This window comes from Staurois parvus, unplaced genomic scaffold (assembly GCF_062004578.1).
Source record: "Staurois parvus isolate SC_StPar_1 unplaced genomic scaffold, SC_StPar_1.0 ptg000133l, whole genome shotgun sequence".
Lineage (NCBI taxonomy): Eukaryota > Metazoa > Chordata > Amphibia > Anura > Ranidae > Staurois > Staurois parvus.
In genome coordinates, this window is record NW_028317929.1 from 12,956,410 (window position 1) to 12,977,694 (window position 21,285).

General features: G+C 44.4%; 1 protein-coding gene across 3 annotated transcripts in view; it reads right to left on the reverse strand.

Moving 5' to 3' along the window:
* Positions 1 to 21,285, reverse strand: part of ARHGAP26 (Rho GTPase activating protein 26) — a 643,079-nt gene that overhangs the window by 381,001 nt on the left and 240,793 nt on the right. For all 3 annotated transcript variants that reach the window (XM_089673029.1, XM_089673028.1, XM_089673027.1), the window contains exon 12: positions 20,517 to 20,553. In XM_089673029.1, the coding sequence (XP_089529155.1) occupies positions 20,517 to 20,553 (37 nt within the window). The remainder of the gene's footprint in view (positions 1 to 20,516; positions 20,554 to 21,285) is intronic.

Sequence of the window (21,285 nt, forward strand, 5' to 3'; positions counted from 1 at the left end):
TCCATGTCAAAGTGCTTGTGTCCTCATCCCAAGTGCGGAATTCCTGTGGTATCCAAATAGACTTATCCAATGGTGCCTTACTAAATGAACTCTCCATTTTTACACAACTTCCCTCCTGTGCATTATATATCCAGTCTACAATTCGAGATAGTGACACCGAATTATATCTCTTAAAATCTGGCATATTTAAACCCCCTTTTTCTTGTTTCTGCATAAAACCTCATATTTAACTCTTGGTTTTTTGTTATCCCACACATATTCGAGTATAATTTTTTTGAGAAACCTAAAAAAAGACCCTGGTAGAGATATCGGAAGCATATTAAATTTGTATAAAATTTTTGGTACTATAATCATCTTAATAATATTTATCCGTCCTATCCAAGACAGCCTTCCCATGGAGGCTTTCCTCAATTCATCGTTTATCTGATATAGATTTTTTTTTATAGGCAATGTTAATTTTATTCCCAAGTACTTTAGTTCTTTTTCTCTCCATGTAAAGGGGAATTCTTTTTGTAAAATTTGTTTCTCAGCCTTTGGGATGTTTAGATTTAAAATCTCACTTTTCAGGGAATTAATTTTTAGGTTGAATAGCTCTCCATATTTTTTCAATTTTCTCATTACGATTGGTAATGTCAGTCTGGGGTTTGCGCTATAAAACAGCAGATCGTCTGCATATGCTGCCACTTTATGTTTAACCTCCCCTATCCACATTCCTTTTACGTCTGCACTATTTCTAACAGTTGCTAATAGCGGTTCCAAAGAAATCACAAACAGCAACAGGGATAGAGGACATCCCTGTCTGGTTCCATTATACATCCTAAAAAATTTTGATAGTGATCCATTTACCTTCACTGCGGCTGAGTGATCCCTATATAACCGTTTTATCCACTGCATCATTCTAGGCCCAATTCATAATGTTCTCAGCGTGTCAGTCATAAATCCCGAATCTACTCTATCGTAGGCCTTTTTAGCGTCAACTGATAAAATGATTCACGATACCCCTCCTCTTTCATTCTTTTGCATGCTGAGTAATGTTCTTAGGCCATTGTCCTTTCCCTCTCTATCTGGGATAAATCCCACTTGGTCTAAGTGTATCCAGTTAGACATCAACTCTTTCATCTTTGTTGCTAGTACCTTCGCGTACAGCTTTGTATCAGCATTCAACAAAGATATAGGTCTTTAGCTGGCACTCTGAGAACAATCTTTCCCCTCCTTGGGTAGCACTGTGATATATTCCTGCAGCAATTCCTCCCTCATCTGTCTCCTCTCCCAGTGCATTCATATAAATACAGTTTGGGGACTAGATGTTCTTTAAACTTCTTATAATATTCCACGGTGAATCCATCAGGTCCGGGGCTCGTTCCTACAGCTGTACTCTTTAGTGCCAAGTTGACTTCTTCTATTGACAATAAGCCATCTAAAGCTGTTAATCTAGCTTTATCCAATCTAGGTAAACCGGCCTCCTGCAAATAAATCTGCCTCTTCACCCTCCTCTCTTCTTCTGATTCCTTCTGTTTCTTCTCTTCTACTCCATATAGACCACTATAGTATCTCTGGAATGTATTGGCAAAGTCGGTGGTTGAATACACCATTTCACCTTTTTCATTTTATCTATAAAGTTCCTTGATTTCTTTTCCTTCAACTTCATTAGGTATTTCCCTGGTTTATTCCACCACCGATATCTTTCTTTCGAAACCCCATTAAACATCTTCCTTGTTTCTTTTTCCATATAATCCTTTAACTCTTTTTAATATTATCTGTTTGTAACTCTATATTTATTTTTTTTTTATATATACATTTTTCCAGCTGATGTAGTTCTTCCATTAATACCCTGATTCTTTTTCCCCGTTCTCCCTTTATCTCTTACCCCTAATATAGGCTTTATGTGCTTCCCATACCGTGCTGATAGAAACCTCCTTGGATTAATTTAACTTAAAATACTGATCTATGTCCTTCTTTACACTTGTTTCCTCTTCCGGATCTTGTAAAATGGTCTAATTTAGTCTCCACATATTTATTTTATTCTGTTCCCTTCCAAACTGTAGTCTCATTGTGACAGGGGCATGGTCTGATATAGATACTACATCTATATTAGTTTTCAACAGAGACTCCAGAAGTCTATGCTAAATCAAAATATAATCCAGTCTTGAATACATCCTATGCGCCGCAGAGAAGGTTTAGTCTTTTTCTTGGGTATTCAACCCTCCAGGTGTCCATTAGCTGACATTGATGTAGTTTTTATTTTTTAAATATTCATTAGACTATCTCCCTCTCTCCGGGCGCACGATGCGGCATTTATTCTCTGGGTCCATGCAAAAAAAGTAAATTCCCTGCCACAATCCTACTACCCCTTTAAAGTGGATACGTTTTGCCAATTTTCCTTCCAAATATACCATCGGGTTATTAGGGCAATAAATATTTGCTAATGTACACTCTCAGGTTCCTCTTAGAAATAAATAGCGGACTGCTGGATATACCAGCTTTTCATCCAAAGAAAATTTAATAATTTTTCCAAAACCTATCGCCACTCCCTTTGCCCATCTTATTGGTGAGTCAGCATAATACCAGGTTGGTAGATATTTAGAATATAGCTAATATTTGAATCCTGGGGTATATGTGTCTCCTGGAGAAACATCACTTCAATAGATCGTTGGTATATTTCCCTTAACCATTAGCCGCCCGGCCTATAGCCGTTTGGCGGCCGCAAAAATGCTGCAGATTTTCGGGGTATACGCCATTTGGCGTCCTCCCGCACATGCGCCGTTCACGCGGTTGCAGAGCCGCGCAGCGGCGCGATCGGACACGGCCGATGACAGATCTGAGTACCGGCCCCCGTTGCCGGTACCATGTGACCTGCTGTGACCAATCACAGCAGGTCACATGACAGTTGTATACAATGGATGGCTTCATTCATGCCATCCATTGTATAATAGTGCCTAGCTGTGAATGGTCACAGCAGGTCACATGCACATGTCATGTGATTAGCTGTGGCCAAATCACAGCTAAGTACAAAAAAAAAAAAAAAAAACCTGAATGAATGTCATTCAGGTAAATGCTTGCTTATAGCAAAGTAATTCTTTGCTATAAGCAAATTGTGTAAAAAAAAAATGAAAAAAATACTGATCACTTCCCCAAAGTAGTACAAGGTTTTGGTCATAGTAAAATATGAAAAAAAATCTTAAAAAAAATTAAAAATAAAAAAAATATATATATATATTTTTTTTTTTTTCATACTGTCACCAGTCAGTGTCCCTGTTCACCGCTATGCCAGTTATATGATGACGCTGTACTGCACTGGTGACAGTATGTAAAAAAAAGTGAAAATAATTTTTTTAATTTTTTCATTTTCCAAAAAATTATGACAAAAAAAATACAACTTCAAAAAACTCGCCATTCCTCTTATGAAGTACGTCGGACTGCCTACTCTGCAAAAAGGGGTCATTTGGGGATATCTGTACTATTTTGACTTTCTTGGACCTCAAGAAATTAGATTGGCTGTCAGTACTTCAGGACTGATCAATTTTCAGATCTATACCATAGTTTGTGAACTCTATAACTTTCCTACAAACTAAATAATACATCCTAATTTGGGTTATTTTCACCAAAGACATGTAGCAGAATACATCTTGGCCTAAATTTATGAACAATTATTTATTTGTAAACATTTATAACAGAAACAAAGAAAACCGTGTTTTTTTTTCAAAATTTTTGGTGTTTTTTGTTAATTTAGCAAAAAAAAACCCCAGCGGTGATTAAATACCACCAAAAGAAAGCTCTATTGGTGTGAAGAAAATTATAAAATTTTAGTTTGGGTACAATGTTGTATGACCACGCAATTGTCATTCAAAGTGTGAGAGCGCTGAAACGTGAAAACTGGCCTGGGCAGGAAGGTGTAAAATTGCCCGGTATTGAAATGGTTAAAACCTTACATCTTGTTGGAGTATTTAATCCTTTTACATTATATGTCAAAGTTAAGTATATTCCTTCCTCCCATTTTTTGTTTTCCTCCATGTATCTTTTGTGGGGGTAGAAGAAAACAAAGTTTTGGAACAAGAAGACCTTCCCTTTTTTCTCTTCCCCCCTCCCCCTCCTTCCCTCCCCATCCCTTCCTCTTCCCCTTCTCCTCCCCTTGAAGGCCCCAATGACCTATTTTTGGTTCTTGAATCAATTGTGACCTGTAGTCACAGTTGATTCCTTCTTCTGGGTAAGACTCTAAGCACAAAGTATATAAAGTGCTGATTACTATAAATAGCAATATATAACAGATAAATTCTTAATACTAATAATGTCCAAAAAAAAAAAAAAATAGATATATATATATATATATCTCTCTATCTCCTCTCTTTTCCGCAAGTGATCTCTCTGATGACCTCACTTGTGGAAAAGAGAGGAGTGTGGATTTCCTGCAGAGAGAGAGCTCAGACTTATCTAGGTCTGCCATTATAACTTGGCCAGTGGCATTAAGTGAACGGATATATGGATGGAGGATTTATGTTCCATTTGCCGAATGTACAAAGTGGTCTCTTGATTGGGATTTACATGCTGGTTTATATTTACATTCTGGTAATGGTATATAATCCATATACTTAGACGTGGACACTTTCACGGTTTGAACACTGCATGCAAGTGTTACTAGTGTTTTCACACACTTGTTCACATTTACTCACCTTATTTGATCACGTGTGGCTTAGTGTGATTCACATGCGTTTGCAGTGTTGTTCGCTTGACTCCATGTTTTTATGGTATTACACTATGTGAGTTCTCTTTTCTTTGAGGTCTGATCTCCAGGAACAATTGGGACTATCACTTTGCTGGATATTACTCTGTGGACTGTTCTTTGGAGGACTTCATATACAGTTGCAAGAAAAAGTATGTGAACCTCTTGGGATTACGTGGAGTTTTGCATGAATTGGGCATAAAATGTGCTCTGAACGTCATCTAAGTCACAACAATAGCAGAACACAGTCTGCTGAACATAATACTACACAAACATTAGATGTTGCCATGGTTTAATTGCACATAACATGTAAACATTCACAGTGCAGGGAAGAAAAAGTATGTGAGGCCCTAGCTTAATGACTTCTCCCAGAGCTAATTGGAGCCAGGAGTGAGCCAACCTTGACTCCAATCAGTGTGATGATATTGGATGTGTTGCTGACAGCTGTCCCGCCCTTAAAAAACACACATCTGTTTTGGGTTTACTGGTTTCAAGAAGCACTGTCTGATGTGAACCATGCCTCGCAGAAAAGAGCTCTCAGAAGACCTATGATCAAGAATTGTTGACTTGCATGAAGCTGGAAAGGGTTACAAAAGTATCTCCAAAAGCCTCGATGTTCATGTGTCCACGGTAAGACAGACTGTCTACAAATGGAGAAAGTTTAGCACTGTTGCTACTCTCCCTAGGCGTGGTCGTCCTGTAAAAATGACTGCAAGAGCACAGCGGAGAATGCTGCATGAGGTAAAGAAGAATCCCAGAGTGTCAGCTAAAGACCTACAGAAATCTCTGGCACATGCTAACATTTTTGTTGACACATCTACAATAAGGAAAACATTAAACAAGAATGGAGTACATGGGAGGACACCACGGAGGAAGCCATTGCTGTCCAAAAAGAATATTTCAGCACGTTTGAAGTTTGCAAAAGAGCACCTGGATGTTCCACAGCACTACTGGCAAAATATACTGTGGACAGATGAAACCAAGATTGAGTTGTTTGGGAAGAACACACAACACTATGTGTGGAGAAAAAAAAAGGCACAGCACACCAATATCAAAACCTCATCCCCACTGTAAAACATGGCAGAGGGAGCATCATGGTTTGGGGCTGCTTTGCTGCCTCAGGGCCTGGACGGATTGTTATCATTGATGGGAAAATGAATTCCAGAGTTTATCAAGACATTTTGCAGGAAAACGTACGACCATCTGTCCGCCAACTGAAGCTCCGCAGAGGATGGGTGAGGCAACAGGACAATGACCCAAAGCATACAAGTAATTCAACAAAACAATGGCTGCAACAGCACAGAATACGCCTTCTGGAGTGGCCCAGTCAGAATCCTGACCTCAACCCGATTGAAATGCTGTGGCATGACCTTAAGAGAGCGATTCACACCAGACATCCCAAGAATATTGCTACACTGAAACAGTTTTGTGAAGAGGAGTGGTCCAAAATTACTCCAGATCGTTGTGCAGGTCGGATCTGCAACTACAGGAAACGTTTGGTTGAGGTTATTGCTGCCAAAGGAGGGTCAACCAGTTATTAAGTCCAAAGGTTCACATACTTTTTCCTCCCTGCACTGTGAATGTTTACATGTTATGTGCAATTAAACCATGGCAACATTTAATGTTTGTGTAGTATTATGTTCAGCAGACTGCGTTCTTCTATTAGTGTGACTTAGATGACGTTCAGAGCACATTTTATGCCCAATTCATGCAAAACTCCACGTAATCCCAAGGGGTTCACATACTTTTTCTTGCAACTGTATATTTTGGATAATATATATATATAAAATATATATTTTTTTTTTTTGGACATTATTAGTATTAAGAATTTATTGGTTATATATTGCTATTTATAGTAATCAGCACTTTATATACTTTGATTCATACACTTTTTGGGGTGAAAGTGTTCATGTGCATTTAGGGTATTATATATAGGAGGAACACCGTATATTTCTGTTATTTAGGACTCTAAACACGCACGCTCATTCAGACCCGATCTCTCACATTTAGGTCCGAAGTTTGGTGGCATGTTTGGCCTCTCTACTACCCGCCATGGTACTCCATCTTCTTCGCCCACCTGCCCAATCTTCTTTATTACAGTTCTATAGCTTGTCTAATACATATTTTCCCCTAACCTAAGGGCCCCATTTAATCTGTCCTCCAAGGAGGGGTATTTTTCCCTGAGGTGTTTCCCAACAGATGGGAGGAATAGGGCTGTGGAGGGAGGCGAGAGGGGAAAAAAAAGGGGGGGGGGAAAGAAGGAGGGGTATATTAAGGGGAGTAGAGAACACCATACTTGGGTCCACCACCTTCCAGATCTCCCTCACCTCCCTTCCATGCCATCGCCCCCCAATTTGCCTCTTTTTAGAGACTCTTTGTCATTTCTCCTGGTCTATTCATATATTTTCTTTCCCCCCTGCAGACCACCCAGTAATGTTTAAAGTTTGTAATTCTAATTTTTCACAAAAGTCATTTAAATCTTCTGGGAATCTCAGTTTCGCCAATTTGCTGTCCTTCCCCCCCCCGATCAAGGATGCCAGGAATCCCCAATTATAGCAGATATTTTTATTCCTAATCTGATCTAACAATGGTTTCAAAGATCTTCTTCTAGCAAGTGTCTCCTGTGCTAAGTCTGCAAAAATTTGCACCTTTGTCTCTCCGTACTCTATATCTGGCATCCCACGTAACTTCTTCCAGATGTTTTCTCTATCTTCAAAGTGGTGGAACCTTACAATAACATCCCCAGGGGTATCTGATGTAACTTTTTGGGATCTTTTTATCCTATGCACTCTATTTTTAATTGCTCTCTCTCTCTCCTTCCCGTTATTGGATTAAACAATCTTCTCATAGTGTCCCTTAGATATTCTCCTTGAGACATTTCTGGTAAACCTCTGATCCTTAAATTATTCCTTCTGTCTCTGTTTTCCTGATAGTCTAATTTATAGGAAAACAATTTCTGTTCTCTTTTCATTTCCTCCATTTGCTCTTCTAATTTATTAATTACTTGTGCTTGTTTCTCCAATTTCCCTTCCATTTCTTCTACTCGTGACAGGACTTTTGCGGTGTAAAACCGCCATTTGACAATTTATGGAATTTTCTAATTTTGCAAACATATCTGCGATTTCCGCTTTTGTGGACATTTGTAACTTTGCTTCTTGCTCCTCCATATTTCTTTATCCCCTATCACTCTCCGCCTTTGAGATTTCTTTGAAGTGATTTTTATCCGATACCTCAAAAGATAATCTCACTTGACCTCCGATACAATTTTCCTCTCCATGATTCCACAGTAGCATACAGGGATTCAACTTTGGGGATTTACCGCCTCCCGCAGCCACTCATCCACTCCTTTGTGATGTTTACTCTGGCCTGCCATCGGTTGTTCTTTGTTTTCTTCCTGGGTCTCACAGCCTCTCCTTTGGTGTTTGGAGGCTCCCAGGCATGGTGGTGTCTGCTTCTTGTCTCGTGACCAGTTCTGCAATGCAATCCTCTTGTGCCATATACTGCCGCTGAAACCTCTCCTCACTCTGCATCTTCACATGGAATCCGCCACACTGTAGAGGGTGACAAGCCAGGGGCCCGTTAGAGAAGGCGCGGCAAGACTCCGTCCTCCTATCACTGGCCCTTGGCTCCCAGGCTTCCCTGCCCGGTCACCTGGGTCATCCCAATCCTCCGCTGGATCCTTCTCATCCTAGTGACAGGTGGCCGCCTCCCGTTCTTCCACTGCCGCATGTGTCTCTGTCCCCCAAATCAACCAGCCGCACAAGACTCCAAGGCTTCTCTGCGGCAGGACAGGCAGACGGAAGAATCAGGTAAGCACCATTACTCGGCGGGCATGGGAGCTCCTAGCACATAGCCATAGAGCGCCATTCTCATGCCCCTCCTCCAAGGGATTACCAATATTTCATCCTGCATGTCTCCCTGGTCCGTGGTTGAGATTGTGACTCAAAAATTGTAAAAGGTCACCTAACAACTTTTTACTGCTAGAAAATAACATTTTATACATTAGAATTATTGTACCGTCCTTTGTATGGATTGGGTACTGGTGAGATCATTTCCAAGCTGGATTTCCTATCTTATTGGGTCACCAAATAATAATAGCTTACTAAGATTCGCAGTTTTGCCAAGTTCCCTTACTACAACCCTAAATGCGGTTGTCACACTAGTACATTGATCAATAATTAGATCCCCAGGCAGTTACCCAATAGTGAACATAAGTTTTACATAGATTTAGCCCTTGCTTGTTATTTCAGACATTTGCTTAATTTCTGAATATACTATTTACATGACCTTTATATATCCTACAGGATTCAATATTGCCGGCTGAAATGCATGTTTAAAGATCTATCTGCAGAGATGAGGATTTGCGCACTTGGGATGACGAAGAACGCCACTATACCACGTGAAGGATGCGCACCTGAGATGATGCAAGATGCCACAATACCATGTGAAGGATGCGCACCTGAGATGAAGCACGATGCCACAATACCATGTGAAGGATGCGCACCTGAGATGACACAAGACACCACTATGCCACATGAAGGATGTGCACCTAGGATAGCGCACGACGCCACTATACCACATGAAGGATGCACACCTGTGATGGAGCAAGACGCCACTATGCCACATGAAGGATGCGAACCAGGGATGGCGAAAGACGCCACTATACCACATGAAGGATGCGCACCTGGGATGAAGCTAGACGCCACTATGCCACATGAAGGATCCGCAATTGGGATGGCGCAAGACGCCATTATACCACATGAAGGATGCGCCCCTGGGACAGTGAAGAACGTCACTATGCAACAAGAAGGATGCACACCTGGAATGATGGAGGATGTAATTTTACCACATGAAGAAAACGCACCTGGAATGATGGAGGTTATCACTATACCACATGAAAGATGAGCACCTGGGATAGCGCAGGATGCCACTACACAACATGAAGGATGCACACCTGGAATGATGGAGGATGTCACTATACTGCATGATGGATGCGCACCTGGAATGACAGAGAATGTCACTCTATCGCATTAAAGATGCACACCTGGAATGACAGAGGATGTAACTATACCACAGGAGGAAGACAGGTTCTCCCCCCTTCATCGCCCATCCACCCATTCTCCCTCTTAACCCCTTAGTAGCTGCCTTCTTCCCGTCTGCCCATCCCCCCACCCGTTCTTCCTTCCCTCCACTTTCTCCCACCCCCTATAATTTACCCCTTCTTCCTCGCTCATTCTTCCCCCCCCTACTTCCCCCCCCTTTTATCTTCAACCCCTATGCCCCCTCCACCCTGTCCCCCACTCAATCTTCCCTCCCCTCCCACTTCACCCCCCTCTATGCCCTTCCCCTACTCCACCCCTTTTTTCTCCCCTCCAACCCCCTCCACTCCTCCCTCTACCCCTTCACCTCTTTCTCCCTCCCCTCCTCCTCCCTCCACCCCTTCTTCCTCCTCTCCACCCCCCACACCTTCTCCCCCTGTCACTCTCCCCCCATCATCCACCCTCTCGTCCTTCTTCCCTCATCTGCCCTTCTCCTTGCATCATCCGCCTTGTCCCTCTTCTCTCCTCATTCACTTCTGTTTGCTTCCCACTCTTCTTCCTGACTCCCTTTCACCAACATTCTCCTCTCCAAAATGCCTTCGTTCTTCCCCACCTTCTCCCCCCAACCCCCACTTCTCTCCCCCCCCCATCTTTTTTGCACTCCTTTCCATCCCCCTCTTCTCCCCATCATACATCTCCCCCCTTCTATCTCCTTAGCTCTCCTTTTCATCCCCCCTTCTTCCCTTCCAACCTCCTCCTTTCCTAGCCCCCATAGGCCCACCTCCTCTTTCACTTCCTTCCTTCCCTCTCCCTCATTATCCAGCCTCTCCTTCTTCCTGTTCTTCTATTCCCTCTATTTCCATCCCATCCTCTATCATCTTCTCCTCCCCCAAAAATCTCCCCTCCTCCCCTTGCAATTCAAGTCCAGCCTCTCCTATCGCTTTTATTCCCTCTGTCGCTATCCCATCCTCTATTTTCTCCCTCCACGCCACTATACAACATGAAGGATGAGCACCTGGAATGACTGACAATGTCACTCTACCACATGAAGGATGCACACTTGGAATAACGGAGAATGTCACTAAACCACAGGAGGAAGACACAAGTTCTCTCTCTCTTAACTCCTTAGCAGCCGCCTTCTTCCCGTCCACCCATCTCCCCACCCATTCTTCCTTCCCTCCACTTTCTCCCACCCTCATTCTTACCTCCCCCCTATATTTTCACCCTATTCCCCATTCATTCTTCCCTCCCCCCCACTTCACCCCCTTCTCCTCCCTCCACTCAACTCCCCTCCCCCCTCACATCTTCTTTCATCCCATCATCCACCCTCTTGTCCTACTTCCCTCACCTGCCCTACCTTGCATCATCTGCCCTGTCCCTTCTCCCCTCATTCATTTGTCTTTGCCTCCCACTCTTCTTCCCCGACTCCCTTTCACCAACCCCTTCACCACCTTTCTGCCCTCCGACATACCTTCATTCCTCCCCACCTTCTCCCTGCTCACCCTTCTCCTCCTTCGCTCTCCTTTCCATCCCCCACTTTTCCCCTACGCACCCCTTCTACCTCCTTCACTCTCCTTTCCATCCCCCTTTCTCTTCTATTCCCTCTGTTTCCATCCCACCTTCTATCTCATCTTCCCCCCTAAAGTCTCCTCTGCTCCCCTTTCACAGCATGTCCACCCTCTCCTTCTTCCTACCACTCAGCCTCTCCCCCCTAGTCTCTGCATCCGATCTTCAGCCTTACTTTATTCTTCCCGCAACCCCTTTGCCTCCTCCTTCTTACCCTCTACCTCCCTTCACCCTCCTTCCTTCCTTTCCCCCTTCTTACCCTCTACCTCCCTCCACTCTCCTTCCTTTCACACCATAGCCCCACCTCCTCCCCTTCCCCTTCTCACCTCCCACCCTACTTCCCTCTTCCCAATCATCCACCATCTCCTTCTCCCTCTTTTTCCCTCTCAAACTCGCCCCTCTCTCTCCCTCTATAATCTCCACTCATCTCCTCCCCCCACCTTCCTTCTTCCCCTTCCACCATCTCCTTCCCTAACCCCCATGGTCCCCTTTCCTCCCTATCTACCCTACCTCTTCCCTCTCCATCATTCACCCTCTCTTTCTACCAATTCTCAAATGCGGCCAACATATTGGTGGAGTAACAAAACATAAGTGTCACGTGTGCCGCCTGCTCACTCCCTTCCTCCCCCCTTGCCGCACACAGCCTTGAAGCAGGCTGTGCGGGATGAGGGGAGGGGACCCCTGTGGCAAGGGTCACAGCTCCCTCGGCAATTCAGCCGAAGAGCTGTGACCCCCCCCCCCCCAGGCCAGGAAATACCGGGGGGGGCCGCTAGGAGGTATCTGCGCGCCCCCGGTGGACACAGGGCTTCCCACGCTTGGTGCCCCGCCGGAGACAAAGGCTGCGCTCTCTGCGCATGGCCGGAGTGAGGGGGGCGTGCAACCCGGAAGCATCCCGCACGGCTTTTAAAAGACCAGCGCGAGACCAGGCTCGCTCTCTCTTTCCTTCCTCCTGCGCTGTCCGGCCGCTCTCCCTTGGCCCGCCGCCACTGCTGTCGTGGGAGGTCCAGGTGGGGACCCGACCTCCGCAGCCATCCCTGCTGAGCGCTCTGCATTAACCCCCATCCTCAAAGGTCAGACCCCACAGCCATGACTCCCGCTGCTGTGCCTAGCAAGCTGGCCGCTGTGAGGGCCCCTGCTTGCTGATCGCTGGGCCCCTGGAGAAGCTGGCCGCTTTGAGGGCCCTTGCCTGCTGATCGCTGGGCCCCTGGAGAAGCTGGCCGCTGTGAGGGCCCCTGCCTGCTGATCGCTGCTGTCCCCTGAAACGCTGGCCGCTGTCCGTTGCTAAGGGGCCCTGGGAAGCCGCCCTGTCTGCTGATTGCTGGGTCCCTGGAAGCTGCCTGCAGCTGAGCGTCCGCAAGTCGCCTACCTCCCTGGAAGCCACCTGCTGCTGAGCGTCCGCAAGTCGCCTACCCCCGTCCCTGGAAGCCGCCTGCTGCTGAGCATCTGTAAGACGCCTATCGTGAGTGTCCCTAGAAGCCATGATCTGCCCCTAGTGGGCGCACAGACCACCCGTGTCCTGAACTGCCCCTGTTGTGCGCAGAGACCCGTGTCATGAACTATCCCTATTGTGCACACAGACCACCCGTGTCATGAACTGTCCCTATTGTGCGCACAGACCACCCTTGCCCTGAACTGTCCCTTTTGCACGCACAGACCACCCGTGTCACGAACTGTCCCTATTGTGCGCACAGACCACCCGTGTCCTGAGCTGCCCCTATTGCACACCCAGACTACCCTTACTTGAACCACCCCATGGCGTGCCCTGAGTATAGCTACCTGGGATGCCCCTGAGTGCTTGAGCCATCGCTACCTGCTGAGTCCCCGAGAGCCTGATGTCCCTAGAAAGCTGGGTGTGAGCTGTGCTGAGGTCAGTCCCCCTAGTCAAAGTCCCTTTGAGTCCCCGTGAGCCTGATGTTGTCCCTAGTACGCTGTGTGGGAGCTGTGTGGAGGCCAGACTCCACAGCCAAAGTCCCATTGAGTCCCCGTGAGCCTGATGTTGTCCCTAGTATGCTGTGTGGGAGCTGTGTTGAGGCCAGACTCCACAGCCAGAGTCCCATTGAGTCCCCGTGAGCCGGATGTTGTCCCTAGTACGCTGGGTTGAGGCCAGACTCCACAGCCAAAGTCCGTTGAGTCCCCGTGAGCCAATGTTGTCCCTAGAAAGCTGTGTGGGGGTTGTGCTGAGGTCAGACCCCATCGCCAAGGCCCCGTGGAGTCCCTGTGAGCCAATGTTGTCCCTAGAAAGCTGTGTGGGGGTTGTGCTGAGGTCAGACCCCATCGCCAAGGCCCCGTGGAGTCCCCGTGAGCCCGCTTACCGTGGGTGTCCCTACAAGCCGCATTTTGCGGAGTGCCATGAATGGTCCTAATTGAGTGTCTTTCATAGTTCAATAAAGCTTTGTGTGTTCCCCATCTTCTTTGTGTGTTCTGTCCTGCCTACGCTTCCGTCACACTAACACAAGTAAAACAGAAAACAGTGCGGCATTTATCCTCAACAGTATGCTCTCAAAGACGGTACTAAAGTACAATACTATTAGTAATAGAGGCATCTCAATCCTTCTATAGAGAAGGCCAATCAATGTCACCTCAACAACAACCGCTGAAGATGAGGATGTAGAGTTCTTTTACAAACAACTTCAAAATGCAATAAATGAAGCAGTGAAGCAAGATCTATTGCTCATCATGGGGGACTTCAACGCAATGTAGACTGCAATCTGAAGATGAAATGAAGCCAGTGATAACTTCATACAGTTTTAGAAAACTAACCAACCGCCCTTCACGTATACATGATTCCAGCACCACAAGTGTCAGCTATACGCATGGACCTCTCCAAATGGCATGCATTGTAATCAAATTGACTACTTCTCTTAGGACAGAGGTGGAAATCTGACAATAAAGACTAAACCAGAAGCTTATTGTGGCAGCGACCAGGAGCTTTTTACGTGCACAATCAAGGTAAAGCTTTGGAAGAAGAAGATCATTAGAGGCCCTCCAAGATATGATAAATGAGAATATTCCGCAAGATTACTGGAATCAACTAAACAACAGATTTGCAGTTCTGGGTACAGGAGGCCGAAAGCCCGAAGAGTTATGGAATGACATCAAACCCATAATTACTGAAGAAGCTGAAAGAATATTACAGAAGAGGGAAAAAGCCAAGAAGTCAATTTGGATTTCAGAAGAAACTAGAAAAATGGCAGAACAAAGAAGACAAGCCAACATTTCTGTTGATAGTAAAAGTATCTCAAATGAATCAAATGCATGCTGGTAGGTTAATTGGTTCCTGTCTAAATTGGCCTTAGTATATGCATCAATGACCTGAGATAGTAAGCTGCTTGAGTTCAGGGGCTGATGTGAATGTACAACATATATGTAAAGCACTGCATAACTGATGGTGCTATATAAGCAACTGTAATAAATACATTGAGCGAGAGCTACCTGAAGCGAAGCTCAAGCTGGGTTCCGAGAACATTGAGGAACAAGAGACATTATTGTGAATGTCAGATGAACACCTAAACTTACAGGTGGCTCCCTGCTTCTAAAATAGAACAAAATACTTATGAAATGCCCAAATACAAAGCAGATCTACTTCTAGGCATAGATATGGCCTACATATTGTCAGAATACCTCAGGCACTCACAGCACATGTGAGCATACGTTATTTGCATTTTGTAGAGTAGAGTAGGGACTGGCCAGAAAGGGATTACTTTGACGTAAACTTTAAAAAGCATGAGAACCAAAAATCCCTGTTTTCATTCAACATTTTTAGAGTCAACTGCAATTTGAGACGCTTTGGAGATTCATTGAAGAATTAAAAAAAAAAAATTGTAAATTTTAATATTGTTGCCTAAAGCCAGGGGATCAGTTCTAGTAAACGCCTCCCCTGCTAACTTGGTATTTCTTTTCTTTGTTCCTCCTTTTTTTCTGCTGCCTGGCCCTTCCCCGAAGTGCTCCCCTTTCAACAGGGCTCCTAAAGAAATTGTGAAAAAATATTAAAAAATAAAAAAAAAAAAAAATGTAAAAAACAAAAATTACTGCCACCATCCACTACCCTACTGAAACCAACCTCTGCCCTACTGAAACCATCCACTACTCTACTGACTGACAACAACCTCTGCCCTACTGACTGACACTGTCCATTTTTAACGTAGGCAAAGTTTGTATTTTTACAGTGACATTGGTTTTATTATATTTTCTAAACTAAGCCTTGCTAGTTTTTTTTTTGTTTTTGTTTAATGGTGCTGAACCCCGGTGATCTCTTTCATGTTGTTGACATAGAGCTCCAACTCTCAAAGGTTGCCTACCCTTGACCTACACTGTTCTGATATAACATAGCACACCAGCTGCTTCATTTTAATGAAGAGTCTGGTGTGAACAGACCCTCAGCTGACAAGACAGAAGTGGGTGGTGTACACATGCTGCAGCCACTTTGCTTTGCAGCTGCAGAAAGGATTATACCCTTTGTTGCATTTGGCAGACACTACTGAACAATGAACATGACCCATTCAAATAAAAAAGGTAAGTGTTGCAACCTCCCTATAACTGTGTGCAATGCACGTGGTTGTGGTGGTAACAGCATTTAGGGTGTTAAACCAGGTGGAGAGGAGGCAATTTATCGCCTCCTCACCACCTGTGAAATGCATCTGAAAAGTAGTCTGTGTGTGAATTACTTTTCAGAGGAGCAGCATTCCTTTTCAGCCAGAACAGCAGAGTGAGGGACATCCATGGGGGGTGGGGGGGAAGGGGCGGTGTTCATCAGTATGCCAGGACTGATCAATTACTTCCTCAGCCTCAATATCTACAGCTACTGCCTGCACTCTGTATGCAATCCAACTTTGAGCCGCATATATACAGCACGCTCTCTCACTGCTGTGTGTGCACATCAGGGGAGTGGAGTGTGGCCGGGGTAGACTGGCTGCTCCGTTCTATTCATTCACTCCACAGTGCTGTGCTCTGACCATCCTCTCTCTCTGATAGGATTCATGAGAGTGAGAGATTGAGCAACAGGATCAGTACAGCACACTGCACCTGCAGCCAGCTTTCAGCCTGAAATTCTGACAATTGCAGGGGATTAAAGATGCTGCTGCACTGCTGAATAAGGCTAGGTTCAAACCTATGCAGTTTGTGTTTGATACGTTTCTCCAGTGCTTTTTGTAGTGTGTTTTGTGGTTTTTGACCATGCGTTTTTGCCATTTTTTTAATGTGTTTTTTTTTTTTAAACGCATTAAAAAACGCATCAAAAACGCACTACATGCTTTTCTGCAGCATCTCCATTGAAGTCTATAGAACCAAAAATGAAATATTTTGCATTTAGAAAAGTCCCTAACCCTTTCCAAAAAACACACCGGGTGAAAAACATGGAGATGTGAACGTGTCCCATAGGAAATCATGTTAAATGGACTGCTGTGCTTTTCTGCAAAACGCAACGGAAAACGCATAGGTGTGAACCTAGACTAAATTTCTAATATTTGGTGAGTGATCCAATCGTCACAGATTGCACATTCGTATTTATACATGAACAGGGAACATCTTTGAGGGTTTTACAGGTCTATTTGTACCCAAATGGGCATGCAAGACAAAAGGAAAATCAAGCTGCACAATGCAAAGGACTTGGCGGGCAACAGCAGTCAGCTTTTTCACATTAGCAAGCAGCATGTTTGAAGTTCCCTCTTCAATAATACGGCAACCTGAAGTAAGAAAAATATTTCACAGCTTCCTGCAATACTACCTCAGCATCCTCTTCATTCTTTTCTGTATCTTCCTCGTCAAGGTCAAGGATATTAGGATCCACTAAAGTAGAAGAGGCCGTGACTTGGGGTAAGAGGGAATAAAGGGGACTTCTTTGATGTACTTTCACAGCCCGCACTACCTCTTGGCCACCACCAGAGTGAGACTCCACTCCAATCCAGATGGCTGACCACATACTGGCAGATACAAATCTTATATACAATCTGGTGCACCGTTTAGAGTTGAGGGGCAGCTTATCAATCACACACCCTTCTAGGATCCCTCCAGCTATCCTACAGCTAGAACCCCGGTGTTAATCACTCTTCCACTGTCCAAACCCCTCCACACCAGACACACCACAAACGGTAGCTGGCCACCACCCAACAGTTTATCCGCAGAACGGTCTGTTGGGACACCACACACACACAGATCTCCATCTGGCAGATCTGCTACCTTAATCTGCACGCAATCTGCCTACACGCAGTGCAATTGCATACAGATTGGCAATGAGCTTGACCGAGCAAATAAAGTGTGGCAGTGCGGTATCCTGCCACGGTGGAAAGCACGATGGAGACCCAGGATTCTCAACCTTACAGGTTGAGGGGCTCCAGGCAGATCTCCTAATGCAGAGGAAACTGGTTTATCAGTTTCCTCTTTGGTTGGTAAAGCCTGTTTTGGGACCTGTAGCCTGGAGATTTCTTAGAGATTTGGGAGGACTCCACCCCGGCAGGACTCCACCCCGGCAGTTAGGAGGACTCCACCCAGGCAGACGGGAGGTCTCTGCCGTGGAGTCAGGTGGGCTACACCTAGGAGAGGTGGAAGCCGGACTAGCTGTGTGCTAGTGCCATACTTTGGGAAGAGTCTGCAGGAGGCAGACTTAAAACTGCGTACAAGCCAGGAGGCTGAATACTGTTCATTTGAATTCGTGTGATGGTGGATACCCCTGCATGGGAAACCTTTATGTTATTGAACTGACATTTAAATAAAAGTGGGCAAACAGGCCCTTAAAAAATAAGCGAGTTGCCGTGTGCTTTGAAGAAGCTTTACCACTTGAAGCGAGGTCCCACAAAAGGTACTAAAATACAACACAATCTAATCACTCCGATGTAATCTCTCCGGAGATATGAGCCTGCTTAAATACACAGAAGTCACTTATTAATTTTAAGATTTAATATCCCAAAAGTGGGCAGTGCATAAAATATGTACAAAATATAAAAAGTTACAGAAAATACAAAAACTACAAGAAGACACACGTAGACTATTCACTATAAAATAAGAGGGAATAAGAAAACGGAGATAAAAACTTTTACCAAGGTCTATCCTGCCATTGGAGCAAGTCAGGGAGAGTCAGCAATCCGACAGTCAAGTCGACCTGGCTCCATACGAATCACACTACCCAAATGTCCGTGTCCTCAATTTGTGGGGATATGGACGTAAACTGGACAGGAGTTCTTAGCCAACTGACTCTAGGGGGTGTTCCTGTACCCGCCCACAGGCTGTTCTGGGTGCCGAACTGCCCAAAGTCAATTGGACCAAGACCGGCTTGAATCATCAAGTCGGGGATTGAATTTCCGACACCAGCGCATCAGTGCGATCGGGACAGTACTAATCACTGTTCCACTATCGCACTCCAGCGCCACATAACCATTTCCTGCATTTTCCTGGCATTCTGCATAGGCCACAAATATAGTTTTGATATGCTGATGTAGCCTACAGAGTGCCCCATCAGAAGGAAGTATTTTCATCTCTCTGCAACTAATATTTTAGCTTTTATGAGGGATGAAACATACTCCTTTGATGTATGTATATACTTTTAGAGCTCCGTAGACAGCTCGGAGACCCCCTGGTGTCATGAAGCCAAAACGTCTGCGTTTCTCTTTTCAGCTTCAGGAAAATGGCAGAGTCTGATTATGTATAGGTGACAAAATCTTATTAGCACCCAGGTGCCACTTCCAGAGGAAGCTAGTCCCGTCTGATGCTAATTGATGACCATCTGTCTCTGAATACCTATGACTGAATACATCTTTAATGACAAGGACTGAATCTACATTTAGGATTACATATTGCTACAGGTCACCTCTAAGCTACTCACATCTGCACATTTATGTTTCATTCCTTTCTGTATCTTCCTCGTCAAGGTCAAGGGTATTAGGATCCACTAAAGTAGAAGAGCTGTGGCACTTTTGAACCTTTGCTTTTGTCGGGTAGACTGCTTGCTGTGTGCCTAAAATAAAGCTATAATCGGATTCAGAGACCGTTGTTAAGATTTTGCTCCTGCTTTGGTACGGGGGGGGAATCAACACTTTGATATTGAGTGTTCTGCAAGGCCTTCAGCAAATGTACTCCTGCAGTATTGGAATGGTCACCTTTCACAAGGTCTGTGTCATAGCTACATGTGAGGGTATTACTTTGAGGGAAGGGAGAAAAAGGAGAACACAGAAGCCTGGGCATAGACCATCCTGTAGCAAATCTTTATTGTAAAAGGGCGGGAGGGAGTAAGCACTTGAGTACCATATAAGGGCATAGGCAGAAGTGGTGGTAAAATATGCAACCTGTAGTGTGGTGTCACACTTGGTCATCCATCTGAGACTAAGCTCTGAGTTTTAGCACCAAAATTTGAAAAGTTTACACTGTAAAAGATCAGGGTTATATATGAATAGTATTGAATACAATAACAGTACAATAATGTGGACTGTATACAAAAGTCCAAGCTTTGCACCTCTAGTTGGGCATACTCTCAAAGGAGTCCTCAGGGACTGGGTTCCATAGGAAAGGACCACATCCCAGAACCTGTATAGTACCCTGCAGTTCTCTACATGCATTGCACTGTGCCAAGGTAAGAGCCCATGTGGGAGTAAGAGCCCAGAGCAACATTACAGGCCTTCCCCACAGAGTGGGGTTTGTGTACAGCTCCCAAGGTTTACCAGGGTTGCGCTAATCCACATGCACAGCTTCAATTTGTAGCATTAAAAGACAGTGAGAAGTGAATTGAAGAATCCAAAGATAAAATAATAAAGTTAAAAAAAAAAAATCTGTTAAGCCTAAGAGTGATTTCTCTGATTTCACTATGAAGAGGTCCATTGCCTTAGAACACTGGCACAAAACTCAGGGTTCTACATGAATACTTTTTGCCAGTATACTATACAATTAAAAGATACAAATTACATCTTAAAATGAAACTCTGTGCTTCTCTTTAATGCTTGGGTTTAATGATAAAGATTAGGATCTCCCACTAAGCTATTGTTTGAGCCCTATTGTGATAGCCAAAGCTCAACTCAAACATAATTTCTTGGGACCTCTATCTGAAGTGGACTAAGCCTCCCTTGTTTTCTCCATAGGAAGATAGGGACCAGCAAGTTTTTCTTACAGCAGTTTCCTGGCTATACCACTAGGATCTGAGGTAGTAGGGGATTTCTGCCTATTTTACCAGATCATTTTTTTTAATCAGCTACAAGGGGTGAGGTTGTACTTACTTCCTTCACTTTGGCTGTCTTTGTTGGAATTGTAAACCTACAAAATAAAACACAAGATAATTAAAAATATTATCAGAGTGTCATCTAAATTTCAACTCATCCAACACATAAAAGTCTGTAAAATACAATAGATTACATTTTTAAAACACGCCATAAATTTTTCATGTGTTCTTTTTCACTGTGTGATTATAATATGTACTTAAAGCGTTATTAAACCCAAAAGCAAACATTATATTGCAGCTTACCAATTCATAGATGTGAAGGACATATTAGTTTCCTTTTTTAGGCTCTCTTTTTTTTCTATTTCCATCTGGTGATCCAGCCAGCAAGTCTGATATTTTTCAAAAGCACAGACTTTACAGCTGAATGTAGCAGTATACATAAACAAATGAAAAATCAGAAGGCACAACCATCTAAGTGTATAAATTTATACAAAGCATTAACACAAAAGGATTAAAAAGCACTCACAATAGAGAAAGAAAGCAGGCTTATCAGTCCTTTAGTCAGGGGCTCAATATAAGGATGTGACAGGCAGATGAGCGCCTGCGGACAGCTGTGTAGTGAAGTCGAGATCCAACTGAGGAGAGGTGCAGGGATTGGGTAATGTCTGCCGGTAAGGGCTCGTGCACACTTGACTGTTTTACCAACTCTTGCCAAACGCCCCTATAGCGTTTGGCAAGCGTTGGTCCGGCGTTTGCGGAGCGTTTTTAACTCTCGGCAAATGCTCCGCAAACGCCGCATGCGCGATTCAGCGGCGGTTGCCGAGAGT